Source organism: Helianthus annuus, chromosome 12 (genome assembly GCF_002127325.2).
Source record: "Helianthus annuus cultivar XRQ/B chromosome 12, HanXRQr2.0-SUNRISE, whole genome shotgun sequence".
NCBI classification, from domain to species: Eukaryota; Viridiplantae; Streptophyta; class Magnoliopsida; order Asterales; family Asteraceae; genus Helianthus; species Helianthus annuus.
In genome coordinates this window covers 158,370,837-158,397,957 of record NC_035444.2, presented here as the reverse complement: position 1 = coordinate 158,397,957, position 27,121 = coordinate 158,370,837, and the positions used below count along the sequence as shown (strand labels likewise).

The 27,121-nt window shown below is 34.5% G+C and overlaps 1 protein-coding gene across 2 annotated transcripts; it reads right to left on the bottom strand.

Moving 5' to 3' along the window:
* Positions 1 to 5,321: 5,321 nt before the first annotated feature.
* Positions 5,322 to 25,759, bottom strand: LOC110896062 (alpha-glucan water dikinase 1, chloroplastic). Of its 2 annotated transcripts, none has more exons than XM_022143493.2 (33): positions 25,612 to 25,759; positions 25,243 to 25,510; positions 22,510 to 22,554; positions 22,264 to 22,364; positions 22,082 to 22,160; positions 20,957 to 21,048; positions 20,716 to 20,869; positions 19,473 to 19,811; positions 19,268 to 19,375; positions 18,944 to 19,042; positions 18,686 to 18,823; positions 18,216 to 18,304; positions 17,953 to 18,087; positions 17,123 to 17,285; positions 16,821 to 16,910; positions 16,407 to 16,592; positions 15,869 to 15,931; positions 15,744 to 15,803; positions 14,373 to 14,432; positions 14,113 to 14,265; positions 13,951 to 14,034; positions 12,990 to 13,166; positions 12,802 to 12,908; positions 11,687 to 11,900; positions 10,931 to 11,034; positions 10,141 to 10,273; positions 9,267 to 9,392; positions 9,069 to 9,179; positions 8,542 to 8,640; positions 7,828 to 8,001; positions 6,448 to 6,540; positions 6,228 to 6,343; positions 5,322 to 5,659 (listed from the first exon to the last, which is right to left on the bottom strand). In XM_022143493.2, exons 2-33 carry the CDS (start codon positions 25,429 to 25,431, stop codon positions 5,455 to 5,457), a joined length of 4,086 nt encoding a protein of 1,361 aa, XP_021999185.1. In that variant the 5' UTR covers positions 25,432 to 25,510; positions 25,612 to 25,759; the 3' UTR covers positions 5,322 to 5,454. The 2 variants fall into 2 exon arrangements, with proteins under 2 accessions (XP_021999185.1, XP_021999186.1); XM_022143494.2 differs by having other exon boundaries at positions 22,510 to 22,551.
* Between the last annotated feature and the right edge of the window lie 1,362 nt (positions 25,760 to 27,121).

Sequence of the window (27,121 nt, the reverse complement as noted above, 5' to 3'; positions counted from 1 at the left end):
TCATCGCCTCGTTGGCCACAACATTGTTATTCATCAGAAAAATATTATACCATGAAATGTGCATGTTTTTAAAGACATAATAACTTGAGACCAAACATTGTCACTATCTCTCTCAGCAAATTTAAACCGGGCGACACGGTTGTCCAAATTACTCGAACTTCGCTCGACGCTCGCTTGGAATATTTACGGCTCGAAAAACGCTCACTTGATTTGAGGCTCGGTTTTAAATGAGCCGCTCCGCTCTGTTCGGTTTATAAACAAGCCAAGCACGAGCAAAGGTCCGCTCGGTTCGGCTCGGCTCGTGAACAACCCTAAAACATGTGCATATAAGTTTCGTTCAAATTCATAAAAGACAGTTAGTTAGACAAAATGGTCTCGGATTAACCTCGCTCACGGTACATTCTAAAAATTTTTAAGAGGTAATTTATCTTAAAACATCAATATTAGGATGTTTTATGTCAATTTGAAAGTAAAATAGAGAAATGTGTGATGACACACAATTTATTTTATATTTATTTAATCTTTTGGGTGTAAATCTATCTACTATAATAAAAAAAAAACCAATTTTTGGACACGTGTCATTCATTGAAGGTATCCTCAAATCTATACCTATCTTATATTAACTAAATAAATAATAAATTAATATTAAATCCTATCATACTTTAATAAAATATTATCCTCAAATCTAAATTGTTAATTTAATATGTTTTTAAAACAAATACGTCTCTTTCCTACTTATCTTATATTAAATTTATAAATAATAAATTAATATTAAATGTTATCCTAATTTATTAAAAATATAACTTTTTTTATTATTTGGTATACAAAATTATATTTATTCAACTTGTGTCAAACGCAGGGTTTTTAAAAATTTAACTTTTTTTATTATTTACTATACAAAGTTACATTTATATAACCCATGTAATACACGAAGTTTTTAAAGATATAACTTTTTATCATTTGCTATGTAAAATTAGATTTATTTAACACGTGTAATACACGGGGTTTTTAAGGATATAATTTTTTTATTATTTGGTAGATTTTTCAACCCGACTATACACGGGTTTTTTAAAGATAAGACGTTTTTAGTATTTAATATACAAAATTACATTTATTTAATCTGTGTAATACACATGGTTTTTAAAGATATAACTTTTTTTTTAAATCTATTCAACACGTGTAATATACGGGGTTTTTAAAGATGTAATTTTTTATCATTTGGTAGATTTATTCAATCTGATTATACACGGGTTTTTAAAGATACGACGTTTTTAGTATTTAGTATACAAAATTACATTTATTTAATCTGTGTAACACACATGGTTTTTAAAGATATAATTTTTTTTATTATTTGATATATAAAATTACATTTATTTAACCCATACAATATACGAGTTTCATAAAGATATAACTTTTTTTATTATTTAATATATAAAATTACATTTATTCAACACGTGTAATACACGGGGTTTAACCTAGTTTATACTTTATACTATAGTAGTAATAGTAATATGTAAATAAAAATCTGGTTAAATAAAGCATTGTTCGAATTATGTGAGTCATAACTAAGTTTACCATGTTTGTGTATGTGTGTGTCGTGCCGTGTCCAAGTTCATATATAATTTTCAAGCTCATGTCATGTTCGACCTGTCAACCTGAGAACAAGATCGACCCGTATAATACCATTAGCTTTTAGACATTTAAAAAGGAAAAAGAGAAAACTAGAATGGCAGTAAATCAAGTTTGAAGAGGTGAAATTTTACAACTAATTTAAAGTTTACTACTCTAAATTTGATTAGAGCTCAAAACTTGAAGTTAATGCCAGTAAGGTATCCTTTTGATACAAAGTTGGTGAAGTAAAAACATAGTTTCACAACAATTACCAACCACTATCTATTCTTCTTTCTTTCGTTTTATCTTTGAAACATGAATACACGAACAAACAAATTTACGCGTATATGTCTTCATTATATTTAGTTACTTCCATGTATATATATTTTAAAAGCATGAAAGTAAATAAACATATAAAAGTACATGATATGTATTTTCTCTTAAAGAAATTACAATTATATAAATGCACACATGCCCAAGTGACTTAGAATGGTGTAAGAATGTTTCAACTCCCCACTTTAGCATGCTTAGAGAATAATCTCTTATGGGCCATGGACATTGGATCACCATCATGATGTCTCTCATGTCAACTACACCATATGAACACAACTTATTGCTTCTCATTTTCTTGTTAGAGTGACACCCACAATTCTAATACATAGTAATTATTTCTTGTTTATTCAAGGTTTTATGAGCACATATTTACATCTCTATTACATATCATTTCATAAGTTCTTACACTGGTGTTACACCCACAATTGCGCCATTACAAAATTTAGGTGGTCATTATAGGTATTATGAAATATTTTTTTTCCTATTATATCCATAACGATAAGTGGTCAAGAGTTCATTTGAATCTAATTAGATTAAAGTCAATAATGAAATTAATATGTTGTTTGATGAAAAAGGAAGAATACTCAAATGTTTGACCATGTTTTTTAAACGAAAACTCACACATTCACTAATCTTACTCCTAAAGCTACACATTTGTCCTTCATGAGACTAAAACGCTCATCACTTAGGAAGAAACACCACTGTTGACACTCCGTAATACCACTAGACTAGAAGCCATTTTGTAGCTATTGGACCAAGTGGTCATCTTAGCGACTTGATCACTAACCTCTTTTCTTTTAAAGACCAATCATATACCTCTTCTCTCATTTTCTAAACCAAACATATGTTTTATATATTATTTTCCCTATTATATAAAGATGGATGCCCATAGTAAGTCTTAGCCTTGAAGTAAGTACAATGAGTAATAAGACAAATGAATGTATTGTCGACAAGATGAAATGAAAAGGATAAGGTAGTCAAAATGGTCTTTTGATTCTTGATTCCCTTATGAAAGAAAGGAAAGGTTCCATTAGGTTGAGTGGAAGTGGGCACTAGGAATTGACCATATAGAAGTGGTTGAGTGGAGTAAGTGGTAGTGGAATTTACCTTCCAATGCTTTTAGAAATAACTACTATTATATATTTAGATATTTTTATTAATAAGTATGGTAGAGTTTGTTACAAAATGTAATAGTAGATTATGTACTTAAAAGACTTACCTTGTCATTTTCTTAGAAGACTTCAAAAACATATTTAAACAAACATTTCTCTGATGATCTTTTATTTACTTATTTAATTTGTTAGTTATTAGTGTTAAAACCTCTTAACTACAAGTGGAATTGACTTTATGGTATAATATGTCTAACATGTCTCATTTTCACATTAGGGTTTCTATCATGGTTGCAGAAATCGACCTAGGCGGCCGATTAATCGGCGCCTAGGCGCTAGGCGGTCATCCACTGCCTAATTTTGAGCTAGGCGGTCAATTAATCGGTCATGGTAAAAAAATCGGTCAAAATCGGTCCTAGGCGGTCAAAATCGGCCCTAGGCGGTCAAAAATCGGATTAATCGGACAATATTAGTCGGTCAAAATCGATCAAAATCGGGCCTAGGCGGTCAAAATTGGTCAAAATCGGTTAAAATCGAACCATACTATCTGAAACTTGAAGTATTTATGTGAATTTTGAAGTATTATTTTTATATTATTGGGTATATATATATATATATATATATATATATATATATATATATATATATATATATATATATAATTTTGAAAAAATACATATAAAAATCCCATTCCGATTAATCCCGATTAATCCCTAGGCTGTACCTCATCGCCCGACTAGCGCCTAGCGCCTAGCGCCTTCTACAACATTGGTTTCTATGGTCAATCATATAGCTTATATCAAATTACCAACAATTCTTGTCGACCAACACTAAAAAGGTTTATGAATTTCATTATTGGGCTCTTCCTTTTGTATATGTTTTCATGTAAGTTTCTTTTTTACAACAAGTTTCACTTTGATAAAAAAAAAATGCACTTTTATCCTAAAATCAATATTTATTACATTAAATCCATACATTTAGCTTATTTTAGCTCAATACATTGACATTGTTAATGTGTTTATTTGAAAAAGAAAGACGCATAAGACTAGAAGTAAGGATATAATTGAGGGTGGACGCTAGTTTGAAACTCATCCGCAACGCAGACGAGTGCCCCATAATTTGTTCATACGCCTGGACCTTATGCATCGTGGATTAAGTAAAAAGTGTATAACACTTTGTTAAGTCACTCACAGTATTCGTGGGTGTTTGGGTTTCTTTTTTAATAGTCCTTTTAGAGCTAAAAGGACTTTTGAGAAGGACTTTTCCATCCAAACACTATCTAGAAGTCAGGAGAAGGAGAAAAGGAATTCCAAACACTATGGAAATAAGTTTTTTTGAAGCTTTTTTTGTCTACAAAAGGGAGAAAAGAAGAAGTTATAATTTGCGACTTTTTTATTTTGAAAAGTCCTTCTGGGAAGGAGAAGGAGAAAAGGTAACCCAAACACCCCCTTCATCTTATGTGAAATGTGACTATTTCACACGTAAACCAATGACCAGATTGACTTAGCAGTCCAAGGGTTGGGATCATCCAACGTAGAATATATTGAAACTTAATCTCACTGTTGAGTTTCTAGACCCTATATTTAGACTGTTTTGGGGCGGTGTGCATACTCGTTAAAGTATTAATGTAAAGCACGTTTTCGAAAGTAAACAGTCCTTATGAAAGGAAATTATTGGCTTCTGACTGGGATGTCGTTGATAATGTTTTCGATCACGATGAAATATTTTTAGAGTATAATGTAGAACTAAAATGCAAACCTGACAAAAGTTGGTGTTATTAAAGGTAGAGCTTTGAATCGGCTAATGTTATGATATGAATGAACATTAGCGATGACTAACGGTATGTGTATGTGATAGGATAGGCTAATACGTTAGCGAATAGCTAGCGGCATGAGTATGAATAACAGAATGATTAGATGTTAGCTACGACTAACGGTCTAACGAACATTAGCAACAACCAACGGTATGATCGGACGTGTCGATGCCTAAAGGTATGAACGGACGTTAGTGTCAACTAACAGTATGAGCATGCTATAGGACAATGCTTTCATGGATTATCAATGATCCCATAAAAAGTTAGGGTGAAGGACGTTAGCAACGAGACAAACGATAATAATGTCAAGTCATGTATGTTATATTAGGCATGTTATGTTACGTGACGTCATGATATGCTTAGCCTGTTAGATTGCAGATGTTTACATAACTAAAACTCACTCTGCGTAACTGACTTTTAGAAAATTTATACTTTCAGTTCTTGCTACATCAAACTTGATCATAGAAAATTTATTCTTATAAAACAGTTAATGTTTCTTCACATCCAATTTATGTTGTATGATACATTTTAATACCATAATCATACAACATTTTCTTTACTTTATGCTACAAGTACACAACATGAGGATCACATCTGTGGTCTTGTTTGAACGACATAGATTTTACCGTCGCGTACTACACCCTCAATGTCTTGAGGACTTCCATATAACTTTTCAATACAATCACCTACTCGCGCAATGCTAGAGAGGATTGACTTTTGGAAGTCAAAGTCAACGATCAACGGGTCACACGAATAGTCTACAACAACCTTGTCTTCTTCATCCATAGGCACACTGTAGAAAAAGATACGCCAGTACAATAAGAGGCGTCAATTTTGACCCATTTTTTAATTAATGCAAGGTACATTTATCTCTAATAGGTTGGAAAGGACATGGGTCAAACTAGGGGCGGCGATTCTTGACACGACCCACCAACCTGACACGAAATAAACAGGTTTGGGTCTACTAACACGACTCGTATAAAAAACGGGTCAGGTTTGGGGGTTGACAAAATATATTTTTTACTTGTCACACTCATACTCAACATTAAACATGTTACCGATAACCCGCTTAAAACCCAACAACTCGCTTATAAATCGTCAACTTGTATGACTCATTTAAAAATACGGGTTAAACGGGTCGGGTTCGGGTTGACACGCATTTATATGTGTGCGGGTTAGGGTTGAAATCTTTGACCCGAATAATAAAATGTGTCCGGTTTGAGTTGAACATTTCAACCCACCAACCCGTCAACCCACAACCCGCCAACGCATTAACCCGACACGATTGACATCCCTAGGTCAAACGGGTCAACTGGTGGAAACTCATCAGATGAAAAAAAGATTTTTATATATAAGCTTACCTGTCATAAAGTCCTGCACCAGCATAGCCTTCTAGATCTTCACCATTGGAATCAGATCTAAATATAATTGATCTTCTTATAAAAAGGCCGATGGGTTTGCTAGGGTAACCAAGAACCTGCAAACATGAGAATATGATTCGAGGGAAACAGACACATAACCGAACAATTATGAGAATACGCATCAGTGTAATATAGGAAAAAGTAGATTAAGGCATTATACCTTTGGGGAGTCAAGGTTGTCTTTCTTTGAGATGAAACTCAAAGCACGACCCGGGTACGCTCCTACCAAAGTCTCTCCCAGTCCCTTTACAACCTATTAGTTTTAATCATAAAACGTAAAGGTGGCAATTTTAACTTATTTATTTATATGAACTATATAAATCGCTTAAAAGGAAACGGTCAAATGGGTTGGAAGCCGCATAGAGTGTATTCTTAATGCATAGAACCTCCTAGATTATTTTATTTAAAGAACCAGATTATTATTAAAAGGGAAAACTACATGAAATAGAAACGAACCTTACACTTTTTTTTCCGGATTTAGCAACCAACTTCGAATACGGTGTAAAATAAAGACTAACTTATAATCTGTTAAGGATTTTAGCAACCGATTTCATTTTAACTGATTTTACCTGAAATTGCTAAGGTGGCACTCTACATGTCGCCACAAAAGAAAATTACAAATTGCAAAAAGAATGAATATGTAACAAAAGTAAATAAAATTATTTACAAGTGTTATAAGATGATCGTTTTTTAAATTTTTATTTAAAATTGATTATTACATGTCCGTTGCCAAGTGGTATATACATATACACTAAAATGATAAATAAGAAATCTTGTCAATAGTTTTGAACAATGGGCAAAAAGTAGACCTGCTACCGGTTCAACACGTTATTCGTTGCTACGTTTGGCAATAAACTACTAACTCGGTTGCTAAAATACGTAACAAAATGTAAGTGTGTGTCTATATTTCGCCTAGTTAGAAGTTCGGTGGTAGAATCAGGAAAAAAAATATTTACATTCCTTTGACTTCGTGCAATTTGCCCTTGTTATAAAAGTAATATACATTTGGTAATCATATTTGACACACTTAGTATTAGGGGTGCAAACGAGCCGAGCTACTCGCAAGCTACTCGAGCTCGACTCGAAAAAAAATTCGAACGAGCCGAGCTTAAACGAGCTCGAGCTCGAGCCCGAGCCTAAAAACAAGCTCGTTTAGTAAACGAGCCCGAGCCCGAGCTTCGCTTATCGAGCTCGAGCATGCTTGCGAGCCTAAACGAGCTTTCTGTTTATATATTTTAAATAATAATAATTACCATATATATAAATATAAAAAATAACCAAATTATATGTATAATAATAATTATAATTAATAAATATTAAACGAGTCGAGCCCGAGCCAAGCTCGAGCTTGAAAAATTACAATCGAGCCGAGCTCGAGCTTTCATATGTCAAACGAGCTCGAGCTCGAGCCTGGTCGAGCTCGGGCTCGGCTCGGCTCGGCTCGTTTGCACCCCTACTTAGTATCAATTTAATAATTTAGGTCAACCAGGTAAAAAAAAACAATTTGAACAACATGGAAAGAAGTAAGGTAAATTATAACCTCAGCATATATCTCTGATGAATCTCCTGATGATGGATTAGTGGTATGAATAACAAATGCATAATCAGCGTTTATAATTTCTTGGACCAGTACAGCCATGCAAAGATAGTCATGGTCTAGTTTCACTTTTTTTGTACTCAAGTATGCTCTCTCGTTCCATTTCGAAGCCCAAACCTGAAACATCGCAAGCAAATAAGAACTAACCAATACTTAAAATCATCATATATACTATAAATATGCGATTTTGTCACACCAACCAACTTTGGCATGAACCAACTTTAGCCCCTCAACTTTCATAATGACATGTTTAGTCCCTTAACTTTGATAATGACATGTTTATCCCCGTAACTTTGATAATGACATGTTTATCCCCTTAACTAAAATAACTTTAGCCCCTCAAATTTAATAATGACATGTTTAGCCCCTTAACTACATCAAACGACTTTTTCCCCTCAACTTTAATAATAAACAACTTTAGCCCCTCAACTTTAATAATGACATGTTTAGCCTCTCAACTTTAATAATGACATGTCTAGCCCCTTAACTAAACATCAAACAACTTTAACTCTCGTGATTTGCTTATTTTTATCTACGTTTCGAACAGCGCGGGTGGTAACCCACTAGTTTATCAAAAAATTCCGTACGATAATATAAAATTTGGAATCAACAAGTAGAAAACAAGCAAGTACTCCTGGTGAGGAAAGTTTTCATAACCTTTTTTATAGCAAGCCATGCTTGTTCCCATCGTTGTTCACCTTCATCACCAGGCCATGGCATTTCAGAGCTTTGCATTGTGTTTTTTAGTTCTTGTACCTGAAGCAATGCATGTATGCTTAGAAATATTATTATTTTATAATGAGTAAAATGCCATTTTCGTCCTTGAGGTTTGGTCAGTTTTGCGACTTTCGTCCAAAGGTTTGTTTTTCCGCATCCGGATCCCAAAGGTTTGTTTTGCGACTTTCGTCCAAAGATTTCCAACTTTTTGGATCCAGATGCGGAAAAACAAACCTTTGGACGAAAGTCGCAAAACTAGCCAAACCTCGGGGACGAAAGTGGCATTTTACTCTTTTATAAAAGATGTAAAGTTATGTTAAAGATTAGAAAGAAAAAAAAACAAAACAAATATCTTCAAAGATGTACTAACTTGTAAAAGTTCTAATAATTTTTCAAAAATAGTAAAGATTATTTTCACTGAGGTAACTAAGCACTAGTATAACCGCTCAAAGAACAAGAAATATTACCAGCTGGGATGGTGCAGAAAGATCCAAAACCGTCTTGCGAATCTCCCCAAGGACAACAGATCCATCTGCTTCCAATTGTTTTTTCAAAATTTGCAGTTTTTCTGACACTCCCTATAAAAGTAGCGTAACGTTACACGATCTTTTGACATTTACAAATAACATAAATGATAATAAAAAAGTTTCACATATATTAAGTACCTGATTTAATTCATCAGAAAGAACTTTCTCGAAAACTCCAAAAGGTAATGCGACTGAGGTAGGAATGCCAACAAAAGACGGGACTTTCCCTTTGAGGTATGCAATGTTACGTGATTTAGCTCCAACCTTATCAATATAAAAAAAAAAGTGAGTTCCAAAATTCTATTATGATATAAATTAGAGACTGCATATATAGTAGGGCGAACTGCATGAAATATAAACAAAAATCAACTTTTGATTAAGCGCAAAATAGAACTTATATTAAATCTCACATCATATGCCACATGGCATATCATATACATTAAAGAGTTAATTACTGTTTTCGTCCCTGTGGTTTGTCAAAAATCACTATTTCAGTCCATTAGTTTAAAAATTGCGATTTCAGTCCCTGTGGTTTCACTTCCGTAACCATTTCAGTCCCTGTACTTAACAGAATAATGGATTGAAATGGTTACGAAAATGAAACCACAGGGACTGAAATTGTTACGAAAGTGAAACCACAGGGACTGAAATCGCAATTTTTAAACTAATGGACTGAAATAGTGATTTTTGACAAACCACAGGGACGAAAACAGTAATTAACTCTACATTAAAATAACAAATAGATGTTGCATCAACACTTTTATGGAAATCAGCAAAAAACATGATCTGCTACTTGAACAGATAATCTTGTTACAGTCGTTAATAAAGTGTAACTTGGTGTAATAAAATGCAAGTTGGTTTCTATTTTGCGCCTAATAAAAAGTTGGTTGCTAATATCATGAAAAAGAATGTAATTTACGTTTTTTGATTCACACAGTTTGCCCTATTGTGTGAGAACAATGTACACATTTTGGTCGTCAGATAGAAATGTAAACGACATTATAAGCCTAACCATTTCACTAGTGAAATCCTCAGACGATACGGCATATCTACCATTAAACTGTTTTTTGATCAACTGCACAGTTGACGATGGGCCGACTTCTTCCAAGTTGTTTGATCGTGTTAGTGTTTCCTCTTTCACCTCACTAAAATCATATAATTCAAAGAAAAAATAGAGTTAGCTCTTTTTTATAACACTATGCAGGTAATATCGGTGATATATGGGTGATATATGGTCATATCGGTCGTATCGGTCCCTTATTAAAATATCGGTCAAAATATCAGTACCGATATTATCGGCGATATTGACCGAAATAACCAATATTTGACCGATATATCACCGATATTTGACCGATATAACTGATATATCACTGAATTATTGGTGTTAAATTGCTATATATATAAATTCTGCATTATATTAAAATTACCGATATCCCACCGATATCTCACCGAGATAACCTATATTTCAAATATCGGTCCTTGACCGATATCCGATATTTTACCGCATTAACTGCAATGCATTCATTTTATTCAAAATACACAACTAAGACTATTTAGTAGAGGTGCAATAGTTGTTCTTTTTATACATTTTAAGAGTTTATGGGAACCCCAACCAGACCATTTTGACCTATACTGAAAATGATCTATTTTGGCCCGTTACCCAATTTTCTGACCCGCTCATCGTGGCACCTCTGCTATTGAAATGAGATAATAAGGATATCAGAAAGAGCAATAGAAATTTTACATTACTTGCTCCATATAACTCCATAATAAATATAATAAAACTCTTAGTTATCATATACCTGTAAGTAATATCAGCTGATGTAGGTTTTAGGTTCAACAATTTCCCTTCTTTTGCTCGAAGATCATTTAAAATATCAGTATCAAAACATGTAGCGAAGCATACCTGCGAAGGACAATGTAAATATGTAAACATCTTTAAAAGATGAGGCGGCAAACATGCTGCAAATCTGGCGGGTTGGTTAATGTCAATATTTTTAGCATGGGACAAAACAAGTCCGGGCCAGGTGACCAAGAAAAGTCTCATATGATAAAGAGTAAAATGCCATTTTCGTCCCTGAGGTTTGGCCAGTTTTGCGACTTTCGTCCAAACTCAAAAGGTTTGAAATCTTGCCATTTTCATCTGGCTCGTTAACTACATCCATTTTTCTCTGTTAAGTCAGGGGTATTTCCTTCTTTTTTGTTAACTTAAAGGGCAATTCGTTTTTTTTTCACATTATGCTAAATGCTTGTACATAAAGTGAATAAAACCGAATTGCTCTTTAAGTTAACAAAAAAAACGAAAATACCCCTGACTTAACGGAGAAAAATGGACAGAGTTAACGAACCGGATGAAATGGCAAGATTTCAAACTTTTTGGATCCAAATGCAGAAAAACAAACCGTTGGACGAAAGTCGCAAAACTGGCCAAACCTCAAGGACAAAAATGTCATTTTACTCCAGGATAAATGATTAATAATAAGTGCATTAAATATGATTACAAAGTCAATATTACTAGAATTATAACCTAAATCTTTAAAGATAATTTATTTGCATACCTTGCTGTTTCTTGCACGAACAGAAACGTGAGACAGCACATCTGGCATGTCAGATGTCAATACAGCAACTGTACCATCTGGAATTTCCTCCTCTCCACTTACAGTCTTTGCCACCAAAATAGTTGGTTTTTCATAAGATATGTTTTGAACAGAAAGTAACTCATCAACTACCACTATATATCCAACAGCTTCAACTGGGCTGATAACCTGCCAGCTGTCCACAGGAAGTGATGCTGCATTAGAATCTTGTTCATGCTTGATTGGTTAAATGATATAATTACACATGGCATGATGTTGAGATTTCAGAGTTTGGGCAAACTGATTTGGCAAAAACATGATGACATGGCACATTTTATATTGGATTTGAAATTGATGGCATTAATTATTGGGAAATTGGATTTTAATAATCCCACCTTTTACTAGTTTTTTTTTTTTTTTGAAAATTAAACTTCATTAAAACACACCTCCAACCCAAACGGGCAAAAGGCCAAACACAAACAAGATCCCCGACCCAAACAGGCAAAGGGCAAAACAGTTGCAACATATACATAGGATATTTACACCACTGAAAATATCCTTGCCAACGGTCCCAACTTTCTAACTAGTTTTTTTAATGGTCCTCCGTTCAAAAAAAACTTAACACAGTTAGTTTTGCTGACGTCATCATCCACGTCAGCAAAAAATGTGTTTATGTCCACATCAGCAAAAAACAAAAAAAAATATGTGTTTATGACCACATCAGCAAAAACTATCCACGTCAGCAAAAAAAACTAACTGGGCTAAGTTTTTTTAACAGGGGTCCATTGAAATAAAATAGTTAGAAAGTTGGGACCGTCAGTTGGGATTATTAATGACCATCTGAGGAAGGGTGCCACCCTTCCTCAGTTGGTCAATAATAATCCCAACTATTAAAATCCAATTTGCCTTAATCAATTAGGTTTCTGAAATCATTTTTTTGGTTCTCTTATAAAATGTTATTTGTAAACACACAGAAACACCAACCACACACACTGGAACACACAAAAAAACCAAGAACATACACTAAATACACACACAAACACCATAACAGACCTAAATCAAAGTATCAAACCTAAACAAATGGCAAGGAGACCAACCTTCCCAAATTAGCCACATTGCGGAGAACCGGATCAATTCGATTAACAAGCGAGGATAAAGAAGCAGCTGATCCAGAACGAATCATTTCCTCTGTGAAAATGCTTACCTGCAAGATTTTGATATGTAATAAATAAAAGCAATTGACATCCCAAATGATGGAAAAACAATCATAATGTGAGCATCATACCGCCCACTGATCTATTCCAAGCAGCGCTCCAAGGTACTCAGCAGAAGGTTGCAACAGTTGATGGTACAACTCCCCTTTGCTAGCAAGTGCAAGTCGAGTTCTATCAAGGACCGATTTTGCAAATAATGCCCAATCATTTTCTCCATTTTTCACCATGGTTAGTGGCCGGTTCCATCCCTTCACAGAACACACAAATTATTGATATCACCTATGTATGTGTACTTGTACGTGCTTATATATACATATTTGTATCGATATGCATCAACGATTCTATGTCAATAAATATTATCATGGCCGTAACACATTATATTAGTAAATAACTAAGAAAAGGTTAACGTGAGTGTAGATACTTTTAGGTATACTGATTTAATAAGATAACAGAATGACGCCTAATGCGGGTCCACCTTTTTAGCTATATCTATATATATGGGTATTCTTTATTTGTTTGCAAATTGAAATATATGTAGCTGGGTTTGATTTTTCAATATGCGTTATTCTAATTTTTCTGAAAATTAACATATTTTATTAAAGTTATTTAATTTTTATCAATAATAAAGCAACAATTATAATACCATTAGTCATAACAATACTAGCAATTGTAACATAAAGAAGAAAGTTGCTCATTTTAATATAAGTAACATACAACTGGAAAGGGTAAAAATACAGATTTTATCTTAATTCAGGGTTCTTTTTAGTCATTTTGTGATACTTAAAGTCCAGTGGTAATATGGTCATTTTAAGAAACTTGAAAATGGAAGGGAGAATTAACAGCAAATACTTAAAGTTCCGGGAGTAGTAACATGGGCTATATACAACAAAACCCTAATATAAACAACTAAAGTTAACAATACTATAATTAACACTCTAAATAAATATTAATACATAGTATGAATCTACTGTTCATTTCAATATAACTTTGAAAATTGATATAAAGGCAGACTAGACAAGTTAATGATATTACCTTCCAGCAATAGATCAGATCTTCGTTGTTGTCGGATGAAAGTATGAGGTTCTCCAGAAGAAGAGTGATGAGATACATAATTTTCTGTGGAGTAATGGCAATTGTCAAGATATACTTAAAACCAAACGTAACAAATAATACTAAACTTCTCGCTAAAGGTACCTCTGGCTTGGCATTCTTTAACACCTCGTAGCTCCTTTCAATGGCTGTCCGTACAGTAGAATCAAGAGCAATGTCCAAAAAGAGAAGATCCTTGAGACGGCCATTTGATTTAGAAAGTAACGGCTTCAGTTCCTGACGTGTCTCTAACAATCCCTAGACAAAATGATATATTCAACATTTTAAAAAGAGAAAACTAAATTATAGTGATTTTGATCTGCAAATACTTAAGTACTGGAAAGAAATATTCATATATGATATACCTCGAGAAGGGGTTCCACATTCTTATCTTCAACATGCTCTAGAACAAATTGAAGCAATTCCTGAATGACCCTTTGTGAGTTGAAGAGTTTCGGGATTCAAGATAATATCACTAGAATGCTGGAATTAATAAGGAATGGATAAAATAACTAGAAATCTACTTTTTTTTACTCTGAATTGAGTTTTAGTAAGCAATTCCTGAATGACCCTTTGTAAGTTAAAGAGTTTCGGGATTCAAGATAATATCACTAGAATGCTGGAAATTAATAAGGAATGGATAAAATAACTAGAAATCTACTTTTTTATCTTACTCTGAATTGAGTTTTAGTGAACTTTTATTATGTGTACTTTGTACTACTAGACTGTATTGAGTGATTATTTATAAATTAGAGATAATAGTATAGCTTGCCTTCATATATAGTAATAACTAGTTATTTTACTCACCGCGTGTTGTGGCGGTGTCGTACGCGACCTGATAAATTGTAGACTAGAATCAACCCGACTGGTTTCCTGGTTTCCGAACTAAGTTTACGTTGAAACATATGGTAATCCGAACTTATACCGTTGAATGAAAATGTATTATATTTGACCAGACTTGTTCCATACAATATTTACGTCGAAACGTAGACCAAGTGACCAACTCAAAACGTACATAAAATAAACACGTGTGTTGGCGCCATACGCGGCGTCATAAAGTATAGACTACAATCGACTCGACCCGTTTCCGAACTAAATATACGTCGGAACGTATAGTAACTCAAATTTATACCGTTGAATGAAAACATATTATATTTGACCCGTTTTGTTTCTAGACAAAATTTATGTCAAAATGTAATCCAACTCAAAATGTACATAAAAATAAAACATTATATAATTGAACCGACTAGTTTCTAAACAAAAATTACTTTAAAGCGTAGACGAATTCGAATTTATGCCAACATGTACATTAAAATAAGAGCGTAAGAAACTAGTTCTAGGGTAAATTCGGAACTTTAGAGGGGTGAAAGTGACATTTATAAAGTTAAAGGATTACTTTTGACATTTTATCAAACTTTGAGGGTAGAAACGGGACATTGTATCAAATTTTAAGGGTAGAAATGGATCGGTGGCTTTTTGTATCAAACTTTAAGGGTAGAAATGGGTTGTGTGGTTTTTGCCACCGACCTTCTGTTTTAAGGTATTATAAATATACATATCAAAGCTCTCATCATATTCCTACAGGACAACCAAACATGATGATGGAATGAACTGATCCACTCCATTACCTAGCTGATTCCTTTACATCATCTATTCCATTCCTTTGTCATCTCATTCCAGCCAACCAAACAGACCCCAAAGATGAGAGAGGATGCATCATAGGAAAGAAAACTTACTGGAAAACCAGATGGCAAGCCAGATATAGAATTTATTTTCACACCAACCATGCCTCTTCCCTAACAATAATAAATAAAAGATGAGTTCTTTTAATTGAAAATAAGAGCTAGGTACCGAAACCTACCTCGGATATATAGCCTATGCAGTTCGAAATTGCAGACTCAAGATCTGCACCTGAATGAACTGCCTGCACAGAGATGACATTACAATAGACGTTTCTTAGAGTCCGGAGAAGATGGTACTGAAATAAAAATAGATAAAAGAAAAAATGGCAAACTACACGAAATAGAATTAAAATCTACATTTGTTTCCCAATTTTAATAACCAACTTTAAATGAAGCAAAAAATACAAACCAAATTATAGTTTCTTACGCGCTATGTGGCATAGGTTGGCGTCATGCCAATCGTCACATTAGATGACACATGCAAAAAAATGATGTTGTGCTGAACAAAATAAGACAACAAACTTTGACATACTACCAGTTGAAGAGGTCATTAGTTGATACAATAGGCAATAAAACGTAACGTGGTTGCTAAAATATGGTAGAAAATATATGTCGATTGCTATTTTTTGCCTAACTGAATGTTGGCTGTAAAAACAGAAAAGACTGTAAAGTTCACTTCTATTTCATGAGGTTTACCCATCAAAAAATAACTTCCACCTTTAATGTTCTCAAGTAGTTTCCAAGATCACGCAAAAGGCCCTCTTTTTGGTCTTTTGAGAAGTCTGGCTCATTGTGAATGGCCCGATCATAACTTAGAAGTCGTTCTTTTGTTATACCATTTGAATTTAGTGTCTCCCAGTATACACTTATGTCCAAGTCGCTTTTGATATAATTCATTAGCGCCTGCAAAGGAGCAAGAAATAGGTGATCGTTCCTGAAAATAGTAATGTGTTCCAAGATAATCATTACAAGATGCTATTTGCCCAGTTTGGGTCATTATACGGAGTTTTTGAACCAGTTCGGGGAAAGTCATATTTATAAGACGTAAATGTACAATAAGAGGTATAATGACTATAACAGGTCCAATATGCCCAAATAAACAACAAAAAGTCAACTTGAAATGTTCTATACCTGACAGATCACTACATCATCCGGGCTTGTGTTATTATGTAACTTCTGATGCCATTCCTCCATCATTCCCCCCTTGCACTTATTGTTTTTCTACACTTGGCCAAAATAGTCTCACTTTAGGTTTATGCAAATTTAGTGAGGTAAAAGATTAAGGTGGCGTTTGGTTTGACATCAGCAATTACTATTAGTATGGGTTTGATAACAGGATGGAATGGAAATGGGAATGGGTATATGGTATATTGGTATCCACCTCATTCCATCAAAAACCCATAAACCAAACACCCTAAAGAACTTATGCATACTTGAATAACGAGAATTTCATCACGGATTCGCTGTCCAACATCCCCTTGACCTCCACGCCCAACACTTGACATGATCATGCGTAAAAGTTCACTATATTGTGGATAACTACTATAAACATTTTGAAGCTTGTCTATGAGCCGGTCCTGAGCTTGGCTAATCTCACTGCACCAAATACAAGAATGAAAATCATGTGAAAAGTTAGGGTTGGGTCTTGATCTAGTTCTGATCCCACCAATCCATTTACATGATCGAACGGATAAAAAAGTTGATCCAGTAAGTGATCCAATTGATGGACCCATTTAAGCATGCCGCATATCAATACGTGGACGGATCCATGATTCATATAGGTTGATCTAATTTAAATCTATAAATTAAACTTTCATTTTTAGCAAATTCTGTAGACTGACTACATACTTTTCAAGCTAATCTGTTTGGGTAATTATATATCTTTTATGTACTAACTTGTTATTTGCAGTTTTTGAAATCGGCTAGTATGGTCACAGTGTAGAAAGGTAATTAATTACCAAACAGGGGCGACAGAAAACTTCAATTATCAATTAGACCATTGTCATAACTTTACATACCAGGTTGGGTCGTAATAAAAATAATATAATTAACAAATTAGATCATTTTGAAAAGTACGTGTTGACTTGTGATTCTATCGAAGTTGCCCTTTGTTTTTGTATCCGTTAGTTAGTTGGGTCATGGGTCAGATCGTAACACGTCAGCTAATGGGTCGTGGAACAGATCATGATCCGTCATGATCCATTTTGTTGGATCATGTTAAGATAAGATCAAAGAAGCTCATGTACGAGCCTACAAGATTTACCGTGGCTTTACACAGTAGTTTTTATTCCAAATTAGTTGTCTTGTGGCCATAAACCTCATCCACACAAGAATTCCTGCAAGACCTAACTCATCCGCATCTTTGGCTTCTTCAATCAAATCTGCCGCAATATTAAATCTGAAATGAGCAGGAAGAACACATGATCATTGTTAGTGAATACGCATCTAAGATAACAAGTAAAAAGATAATTATTTTAGTTAAATACAGCCTCTTGTTCATAAAAATATAAGAAATTTCAGGTGAACCTGTGCATAAAAGACTGTTCTGCCACACTTTCCAGTGATGATATTTTGTCTAACAAGTCCTTAGCAGTACCCTTCCCGTCACCAGCATCCTTCACGAGGTAAAACATGAATGACATTAATAAAAGAGTAAATTACGTTTTTGGCCCCTGTGGTATTAGCCCAAAATAAGAATTTTTAACATATCTGCCCCCATGGTTTCTATAACTAACAATTTTGGCCCCTAAGCCTAGAGATCATGGGGGCCAAAATGGTTAGTTGTAGAGACCATGGGGGCTAAAATGGTTAGACTTAGGGGCCAAAATGGTTAGTTATAGAGACCATGGGGGCAGATATGTTAAAAAAATTTATTTTGGGCTACTATAGTAAAAGTGATTTAACCACAGGGGCCAAAAACGTAATTTACTCTTAATAAAACTAATAAAACCAATAAAGTAAAGAAACTTCTGATTTGATATAGGCAAGAGAGAAACCTTTATCGGCTTGTTGGGTTCAGTGAACTCAACATAAAAATCTGAATCATTATCCTTAACCCAATTATCACCATGACGAAGAACAAATGGCATGCCAACAAAAATACTGTCCTCCATGTATAATTCGAACACTTGTATCTGCAATATCACACAATATGTAACATTGCAAATGGTTATTAAAATAATAATAGTAAGTAGACCATTCATTTTAGTTAAAAGTTTTTAAAAGGGAATCAGACCAACTTTCTATTGGCAAACCTTGTTACTAGAACCGTCAACAGAGATTGTAGAAAACTGTGTTTCGGCAGCCTTATCCAAGGAAATGGAACCTACAGGTAACATATCTGCAGGTGGTACCTGCAATATATACGTAATAAGTATAGGCGCAACAATATCCATCAAAAATGAAATTATGGAGAAGATTGGCTACAAATATTTGATTCAATAATTCGCATCACAGCTAGAAGGATGACCACTTATTAAGTAACAAATTCCGATTGATTTGTTGAGAAGGATGACATCATTTATTTCATCTTTATTTTTAAAGCCTCGTTTTATTAATTAGATAATTATGGAACTTGCCAGCCACTCCCGAGCTTTTTCCGACAATGCCCAGTGAAGAGTGAGCGGACCCTCCATGTCTGTTGCCACATGAACTCCGGTTTTACTTGAAGTGTTTGTCACAAGCACCTAATAAGATAGCAAGTCTTTATAACATAAAATATTAAAATGAAATTGTATTTCTTAACAGTAACACCAAAGAAACAAAGTGAATAACTGATCTTACCAAAAGCTCTTTATCAGCAAGTCTATACGTCTTTTTGTTTAGAATATTAGTGTCACTTTGTTCTGCTACAGTTTTAGAGAAAATCTGTAGTGCGGACAAATCTTTGGGTTTTACGGAGATTTTTTCCTCCTCCGAGACTGGAATAGATTTCCTGAGAAGTTGCATTACATCCCTCTTTTTCCGGGTAATTCTTTCAGGAGTGCGGTAAATTTTTTTCCCTAACTTCTTTAGAACCTCTGTTTTAATCTCTCCTTTGGTAATTTTCTTTCGTACGTCATCAAGAGAATTACCCTTTTCAAGTTCCCTTTGCAACTCTTTTCTTGCTTCTTCAAATTCTTTCTGTTACAATGCAACAAGTCACTTAAAAGCACAAAACAAAAAAAAAACAAAAAAAACAAAAGGTGACAGATTAAAACATGTTCGGGAATGATAATTTCTAGTACGTGTCTAAACAGATATTTGGGGTATTTGAGCCAGCACTAATGACACTTAAGTTTTTAATATAACTCGTACTATATTTGAAAAAGGTACAAGGACAATAGCAGAAATTTAAGATGGAACTTCAAAGAAAAATGCTATAGTAAATTGCCATTTTCGTCCCTAAGGTTTGGCCAGTTTTGCAACTTTCATCCAAAGGTTTGTTTTTCCGCATCTGGATCCAAAAGGTTTGAAATCTTGCCATTTTCATTCGGCTTGTTAACTCCATCCATTTTTCTCTGTTAATTCGGGGGTATTTCCGTCTTTTCACCTACTTTGTTTTGTTTTGACTACTTGCACATTATGCTAAATGCTTGTACATAAAGTGAAAAAGACCGAATTGTGAATTGCCCTTTAAGTTAACAAAAAAGACGAAAATACCCCTGACTTAACGGAGAAAAATGGATGGAGATAACAAGCCGGATGAAAATGGCAAGAATTCAAACCTTTTAGATCCAGATGCGGAAAAACAAACCTTTGGACGAAAGTCACCAAACCTTAGGGACGAAAATGGCATTTTACTCAAAATGCTAATTACCAAAGTATCTGTCAAAACAGCACTGTTTAATCTTACACAACAATACTAACCTGAAAAATGTAAGTTTATGTGTGCCTTGTAAATTGCATTTTATCCTAATTCCAAACTAGCGTTACTTTTGAACTTGTTGAAAAGCAAACCTTTTAACAACAATATGTTTAAGCTGCTTCACATAGATAATTATAGATCATACATATAGAAATACGTAAGTTGTAATAAACAACCAACCTTCTCTTGTTCAGGGGTATACGTTTGTTTCCCATTTCTCTCCCATCTCAAATATGCTTGAATTTGTACAAGGTCTTCCGGAACTCCAACATTTGAAACTGACGTCTCTCTTTTAGGAAACTTGACATAGAAGTTTTGACCATTATCTTTGTACCTACATTGGGTGGGTCCCATGAAAATAATGATGTAAAAGTTTAATTGAACTCCAAACCCAACAAACCTCAGACTGATAACGACTTACCATCTATCTTGTCTTTCATCTACTATTAGGAACTCTATAGCTTCAATTGCAGGATCATCAATCTCTACTTTCAGGAGGGAAACGGAACCAGACTATAAGAAAACAACAGATAGATGTCAATGATCATATCCAATCAGAATCAAATATCACCAAACATGTAGTATTGTTTGTGTGTGTGTGCATAGGGTAGGGATCCTAAGAGAAACACATGATAATAGAGAACCGTGGGAATGATTCTTGACCACACATTTTCTCTAAGCCAAAAAAAAATATTTATTTATTTATTAATTATTATTTTTTACTTTTAATCGCACGTTTTTAAGAGTTATTATTATACACCTGTGTATATTGTCAATTTTTAAATTATACATATGTGTATATTATGAAACATATATGTAGGATACTTTTTTTCAACTTTAAACACGTATTTTACACATATGTACACTTAGAAAAAAAACATGTTCAGAACCATAATTTTCATTTATATACATATATGTACAATCATTTATACACATTTGTACATATATGTACATTATCAAACATAGATATACAATTGTTTCAATTTTAAACACGCATATAAATATATGTATAGTTAAAGATTGGCAATATACACATGTGTATATATCCAAAAAATGCATTTTTTTGCATTTTTGCTTAGGAAAAATGTGTGATCCAGAATGCTTCTCGCGTTTCTCAATCACCTTAGTGCTTCTCAGTTCTCACATGATCCTAACCCTATGTATACAAAACAACGGGATAATGTATATGGAGTCGACTCATGTATCCAACTTTTTTATTAAGGCCACCTGTATATTGAAACTACTTTACAGGCCATTCAAGGATGTATCAGGTTTTCTTTACACCAAAAACATGCCTAATTATGAAAATGCCTTTATAGACATCAAAAAGACAAAACTCCCTATAACAATCTATCAAAAGTAACAATTTGATGTAAACAAACTAAGATGTATTCATCATTTCACAAATTTCCAGTATGCTTTTTGTCAGACTTGATATAAATGAGACCATATACACACTTACGTGGCATAGAAAGCAGTTTCAATATAAGGGTGGGTAGCCTTAATGAAAAAACTTGAGTACGTCTATAATTTAGTTGTAACCTACTTTCAAAAAGGGGGTTCTAAGAGCTTGGTCGTTGAATACTTTCGTCCCTTCAGGGCAGCGACTCGGAAGTACCCACTTCCTGGAAAATGACAAAATAATAAATTTAGGAAATATTACGAAAATATTAATACAAATCCTACGCAAAACAAAATTAAGAACTACATTTACGTAAAACAACCTACTCGTTTCTATTGCGCGTACCACCCCAATGTAAATATAGATTGTCAGTGCTATTAGTAATCTGGATCTCTAATAGGGCAACAGAAGATATTTTTACATCAACCTGTAAAATTAAGAAGAAATTCCTGTTTCAGTACACATGGAAATCTATGAAATCTAATATTCATTGAAACAGTGAAATCTAAAAATAGTGCAGTCCAGTTATACATGTAACCACGTATAGTTGTTAATTTCTTATATGTAGATACCTGCATCTCAATATCTCCTTGCAGTTTGAACCTCCCTCCCAGCTGCTACACAGAAAGAAAACATTATCAAATCTGTTCATCTTAATTACTACTAATACGTCTTCGAGGAAAGTATTTCAAAAGAATATTAGTTGTATATATAGTTTAAACAAAAAACTGCTCAATAGGAGTATAGGACAATATAGGTAGCTTAGATTTCAGGAATCTCAGAGAACAATCCCGACAAAGAAGATCATAAAAAAAGATGATAATATATTATGAATGAAAAATTAAAAAAAATATATGATTCACATTAAGATCACAAAAAGATGATAAATATATTAGGGGATCCTTTTATGGGCTGAGTTTGAAAGATGTTGACTACTGGATTTTCTTCACTTCTAACATAACGCAGAAAAAGTCTGAACAGGTAATCAAAATGAGGATCTAGAGAACTTTAGAGGGTAAAAAGAAAGAGCTAGCTTCTCTAAGGGTCTATTCCTTTAATATAACCTTTAGGGCCTGTTTGGTATGGGGTAATGGAATGGACGAGGGAATGGAAGGGACGAGGGAATGGAATGAACGAGGTAATGGAATGGATGAGGTAATGGAATGGATCATTACCATTCCATGTCTTGTTTGGTTGCCATGTGAGCATGGAATGAAACATTACTTTTTGTTGTTTGGTATGCGAGAAAAGATGAAGGAATAAAATCAGATGGACGGTGATGGTGGGTGGTGATAGGTGGCAGTTGTAGTGGTGGTGGGTGGAGACAGCGGCAGGTGGTGACAGCGGTGGTGGTGGTGGTGGTGGTGGTGGGTGACCGCGGTGGTGGGTGGCGGCGGTGGTCGGAGGTGGCAGCGGCGGTGACGGTGGTCGCAGGTGGTAGCGGCGGTGGCGGTGGGTGGTGGCGGTTGATAGTGGTGGCGGAGGTTGGTGGCGACGACGGCGGTGATCGAAGGTGGCAGCGGCGATGATCAAAGGTGGATGGTGTCGGTGATCAGAGGTGGCAGTGGCGACGGTGGGTGGCGGCGGCGGGAGGTGGTGGCGGGTGGCGGCGGGAGTGGGTGACGGCGGCGGATGACGGTGGTGGTGGGTGGTGGCAACGGTGGTGGGTAGTGGTGTTGTTAATGAAAGGTGAAGAGGGAATGGAATGGAAAAAAACAGGGGGGATGGATGGAATGATTTTGAGGGAATGGAATGCATTTTGGAATGGACGATTCCATTCTAATGACCAACCAAACACTCTTTTCTTCATTCCTCCACAATGGTTCATTCCATTCCACCATTCATTCCTGCATACCAAACGCTACCTTAAGGGTGTATGGAATTACTACAGCTCATCTGATAATTGTGTTTCTTAATAGCAAATAAGCACTTTCGAGTTTTTGAATGAAGAAAAGTGATTATGCTTATCCGTTTATATTTTAGGGTGAAATAAGTTGTTTTTAAATAAGCAGTGTGAGATTGCTTATTCCAATCTGTGCTCATTCTTGTTGGATTCAAATTTAAAAGTTTACTCTTAAGAGTGAAATGGATTGTTTTCAGTATGTTAGTTATTTGATTCTGCTTATAAGCATAAGTTGCTTAAATAAGCAAACCCAAACACCCCTGAAGTAACTTTACAGGTGTACTGCAAGCAGTCATAATCAAGCTTGAAGTAGTGGCTCAATTAAATAAATAACTAAACATGTTTTGTAAAATAAGGGAATTCCTATGAAATTCCTCTACTGTAAATTACGGGGTTTATCCCGATTGTGAAATAAATAATACTCGGGCATTTTCAAGTTTAAATGATCCTGCTAGACTTCCGTTGTACCACAGGTTTCTGTCCCGCGGCTCCTGGACCGGGTCGAACAGGGCGCGGGGGCCGTGACAGAAAAAGGTGGTATCAGAGTCCTTTTACGATACAAAACATCCAAGTGTTATGAATGCACCTTTTTTTCTCAAATATCCTATGAGCCTTTGCAGCTACAGAAGTACATTCCTTTACCAAATTCAGCTAGAAAACATCTTCGTAGATACGTTCAAGATTTCACTATTAGTATAAGGCCTGGCCAGCCAGTTCATATAAACTAGAATGCATATACATACACAATTTCAAAAACAACACTAATTGTATTTCTATTTTAAATTACTTTACATAAATAACATATAACTAGGGGTGAGCACAAACCGAATCATAACCGAAAACCGAATTAACCGACGGCTTGGCTTTGTTATATTTGAAAACTGATTTTTTTTTCGGTTTGGTTTTGGTTATGCTTGTATTCATAACCGAAAATAACTGAACTGAACCTAAAATAACTGAATTGAACCAAAAAACACTAAACTTTTACTGTTTTGGTTAAGAAGTTTTTTGGATTTAAAACTTTATCCATTTTGTATTATTGTGGTGCCACGTGACATGTGCCTACTTTTGTTTTTTGAATTTAACATGCTAGAGTTTTGGATGGTCCATATATTTCCACTTTATAAGATTAATTAACCATTACCGACACAAAAATCAATCAATCAAAACCGAAATAACTGAACCCTTATAAAACTCTAATAACCGAAAATGTCGGTTTCAGTTACGGTGAAACGTGAAAGCTCATAACCAAACCGAACCATGCTCACCCGTGCATATAACAACACTAAACAGTATAAACAACTACATGATTTCAAAAACTGCTATATAAATATCTACCAATTTTCTTAACCTAACTAGCTAAATTATGATAAATCCTTACACTAAAAGAACAATAAAGTACCTCAGAAGATGTATATGTGGCTAAAACTGCTTGTGTAGATCCAGAAACCACACAACTTCTCCGAAAACTCGATTTCCGCACAGTCAATCTCTGACCACAAAAACCGTTAGATAACAATGACGGTGATGTTTTGATTTGATGCTTCAAAACCGTCGGCAGAAGCAAACCGTGCCCTATAGTATTACTCATATCTCGATTTCCTGTAATCGATCCAATATCACTGTCGAACAAACCCTAACAGAACGATGATCAGTGCTGATACGGTTATCTGCATACACAATTATACATGAATTTACGAATGTGTAATGATATACAAAGAAATTACATTTGAATTTTAATGAATTAGATTTATGATCGGTGAATGCTTACCGTTTGATCGGGATTTTAGAGAGATGCAATGCTATGTGCATGTAAATAAATATCTTCGATGTAGGATTGGTTAAGTGTGGTGGGGGGAACTTATGCCCAAAAAGCCAAAATATATGAAATTGGTCATAACTTTATCTTTTGTGTCCTTTTATGGCTTGTTGAGAGTGATATAGATTGAGAGATAAAAATATCTAAATCATGTATACATGTTATGTTTTGAGTAGCACTGACATCCCGTTGTAAACGAGCTCGCACGAGAGCCTAACTAGGCTCGTGCTTGGTTTGTCATGTTTTTATGAAGTTCGAGGTTGAGCTCGACTTGGTTCGAGCCTACTTATTTGAGCTCGAGCTCGGCTCATGAGTTAAACTCAAAGCTCGAGCTCAACTCGACACGACTCAAGCTATTTTGAGAACAACCTCAAACAAGCCAAAAGCTAAGCTCGGCTCGAGCTCGCTTAAACGAGCCAAAGCTTGGCTTAAGCTCATCTCGTCAATGTTATCATCATTATTATTATTTTTATTATATTATATATATATATATATATATATATATATATAAAGTAAAAATTTGTTTGAGCTCGTTTACACCTAAACAAGCTTCGTATTTCAGGCTTTAGCTCGGGCTCATTAACTAAACGAGCTCTATTAGAGGAAGCTCGGCTCGTTCAAACTTTCAACTGAGCTGATTACGAGTAGTTCTCGAGCATCTGGGCTTATTTACACCGCTAATCCCGTCCATCAAATTATGTGAGAAGATCCTTAACATTTTAGATGATGGTTATGACGGGTTGTGGGTGAAGGAAAAATAAAATGTTAGTGTTCATTTGCAAATATGAACAAACACTATTCACCCCTATAAATTTTTAATATATTTAGAAAGTGGTTATCAAGAGAGTAGAGGGAAAAGTAAGAACAAACATATGAAAATTTATTATTTAATTAAAAAGGAGAAAGAAATGTAATGATTTTTAGTGTAATTAATGAATTATAGAGATGAAGATGATGGATAGATACAAATGCTCTTGTGTTACTTACATTCTAAACAATTTTGTAAAGCATATAAGTAAAAAGAATAGAATTCAGATTTTCACCAATAATATAACCGAATATAATCTTACTATGTTAGTTGTGTTTATGGGTATGTTTGACAAAATTAGCCGGTGGCTGAAAGCTAGTGGCTGGTAGTTGGATTACATATTTTATTCCAACTTGTTTAAATAAAAACCATATGCTACATATCAATATTTTAACATGTAGATGTGCAAGCCATACCGGGTTTCAGATTGGGTCAAGGGAATTCAATACTGGATAGTGCCAAAGGAGTTTAGTTCAAAACTGGTTTTTGTGGTAACAAAAATCCAAATTAGTGAAACTGGGTTGATTTTGGATCAAATCGATGGAACCCGATTTGAAAGAACCTATATTTTTTTTATGTAATCTCATCTCAAGGTCATCGGGCTTACATGATAATAACACGACTGAAGTTGGTTGATGAAGACCTAACACTAAC